At 32.4% G+C, this 2,007-nt stretch overlaps 1 protein-coding gene across 1 annotated transcript; it reads left to right on the top strand.

The window, feature by feature from the left end:
* Nucleotides 1,078-1,491, top strand: LOC108660707. Its single transcript, XM_018114973.1, has one exon. The coding sequence runs from the start codon at nt 1,078-1,080 to the stop codon at nt 1,489-1,491; it is 414 nt and encodes a 137-aa protein (XP_017970462.1).

The raw sequence follows: 2,007 nt of genomic DNA, 5'->3' as shown, positions 1-2,007 counted from the left end.
CTATGCTTTTGATTATGATTATAAAGTATGGGATAATTATGGACTTAGACCTTAGAAGATTAAGTCATGGATGGTTAAATTTATTTCTCGTTATATTTATTTTAAAATAGGGTATACGCACCTTGCCTTATCTCTATTTTCTCTTGGTTGTAAAATTCTTTTCTCACCTAACTCCCCTCGAATGTAATTCGAGGTGTCTTGATTATGGAATGTAATTAGTTACATCAAAGTGTAAAACTAGGATTAGATAGAAAAAATTATTATAACTTGAAAATGGAAATCCAAATGCGCCATGGAGGTTCAAGGAGATTACAAGCAAAGCTTAAAGAAGATGTTTGTGTAAATCCCCTAAGAATTTGACCAACTAATTTCCTTTTTTGCTCGAGGAAATTAAAATTAGTAAAGTTCATAATCATCTTAGTAGTTGACATGGGATAGATTTATTTTTCAGTATATATATATATATGATATATGTGAAATGCAATAAATTCTATGCATGCTAACAATGCCAAATCAATGAGACCTTAATTAATGAATTAATAAATAAAATCCCTCATTAAAATATTGAGTCAAAAAGTTTTCTTCCACCATATAACAAGATAACCAGGTTGCTCTTTTAATTGGAGGCTTGTTGAGTCACTCAAGGCCAAACTTTTACACGAATACGTTTGAGTCATTGGTGGGTCTTACTCAACTAGTACCATGTTGTTCAGATGTGACACACATGACCGCATAATATTATAAGAATAGTTAGAGAAAATTTATACGATACATTTAGACAAGGAGTTGTTACCTAATTGATCTAGGATTTGTAGAAGATACAATTGGTAAGCTAAGTTACCTACCTAATTAGTTTCAATATGGCTTGTTGAGTCGCTCAAGGTCATGGTGGGATGAAACCTAGCTCAATAAGAAATTTAAAGGTTAAATTTCTCTAAATAGTAAAATAGGGCTATTATTTTGATAAAATGTTGAGAATAATCATATAAGATTTTAAAACCTTGTCTTTATGATTATATAATTTGCATTAATGACTAATAATCATATATGGTGGTTTATATAGGATATAAATCTATCATGGTGAATAGTTTGTCACTTAGAAGCATACTTGATGTAAACAAGTTGACAAGCCCAAATTTCATTGACAGGTTTCGCAATATCAAGATTCTCTTGAAACAAGAGAAAAAGGCTTATGTCTTAAATGGTCCTGTTCTCGAGAAACCTAGCGATGATGCTACAAATGAGGAAAATGAGGCTTATACAGTTTATGTGGATGATCTCGATCAAGCCACATGTGTGATGTTGGCTAGTATTGCTCTAGATCTTAAAAAGCAACATGAAGCTATAAAGGCTCTAGATATTATCCTAAACCTTAGAGAAATGTTTGATAAGGAAAGTCACACAGAGAGATTCGACATTTCAAGGGAATTGTTTAGGTGTAAAATGTCTGAGGGAAGCCCAAGAAAGCCTTATGTGGTTAAGATGATATGATATATCACTCGACTTGAGTAGTTGAGTTGGGTTATGGATCATGATTTGAGCATAGGCCTTGTACTTTCTTCATTACCAAAGAGCTATTCATAGTTTGTGTTGAACTTCAACATGAACAAGATTGAGGTAACCTTTTCAGGCTTAATGAATATGCTCACACAGGTTGAGAACACCATTGCGAAGGAGAAGCCTTCAGTTCATCTTGTCTCTTCTAAGAAAAATTAAAATAAGAAAAGAAAATTCTTTAAGAAAGACAAGGATGAAAAGGCATCAACTTCGAAAGGTATGAAACCTACTCGATGAGTGAAGAAGGACAAGGACAATGACAAATGACATTTTTGCAACAAACTAGGGCATTGGAAGCACAATTGCAAGGATTATCTTGAATCCATCAAAGGGAAGAAACAAAAAAAAGCTTCCACATCAAGTATGAATCATATGATGATTTATTTTTTACTATTTGGTGTATAATACCTTACTCTTTTTAATGGTTTTACTATGTATGACATATTGAAG

Source organism: Theobroma cacao, chromosome 2 (assembly GCF_000208745.1).
Source record: "Theobroma cacao cultivar B97-61/B2 chromosome 2, Criollo_cocoa_genome_V2, whole genome shotgun sequence".
Classification (NCBI taxonomy): Eukaryota; Viridiplantae; Streptophyta; class Magnoliopsida; order Malvales; family Malvaceae; genus Theobroma; species Theobroma cacao.
This window is presented reverse-complemented; position numbering and strand designations above follow the sequence as displayed.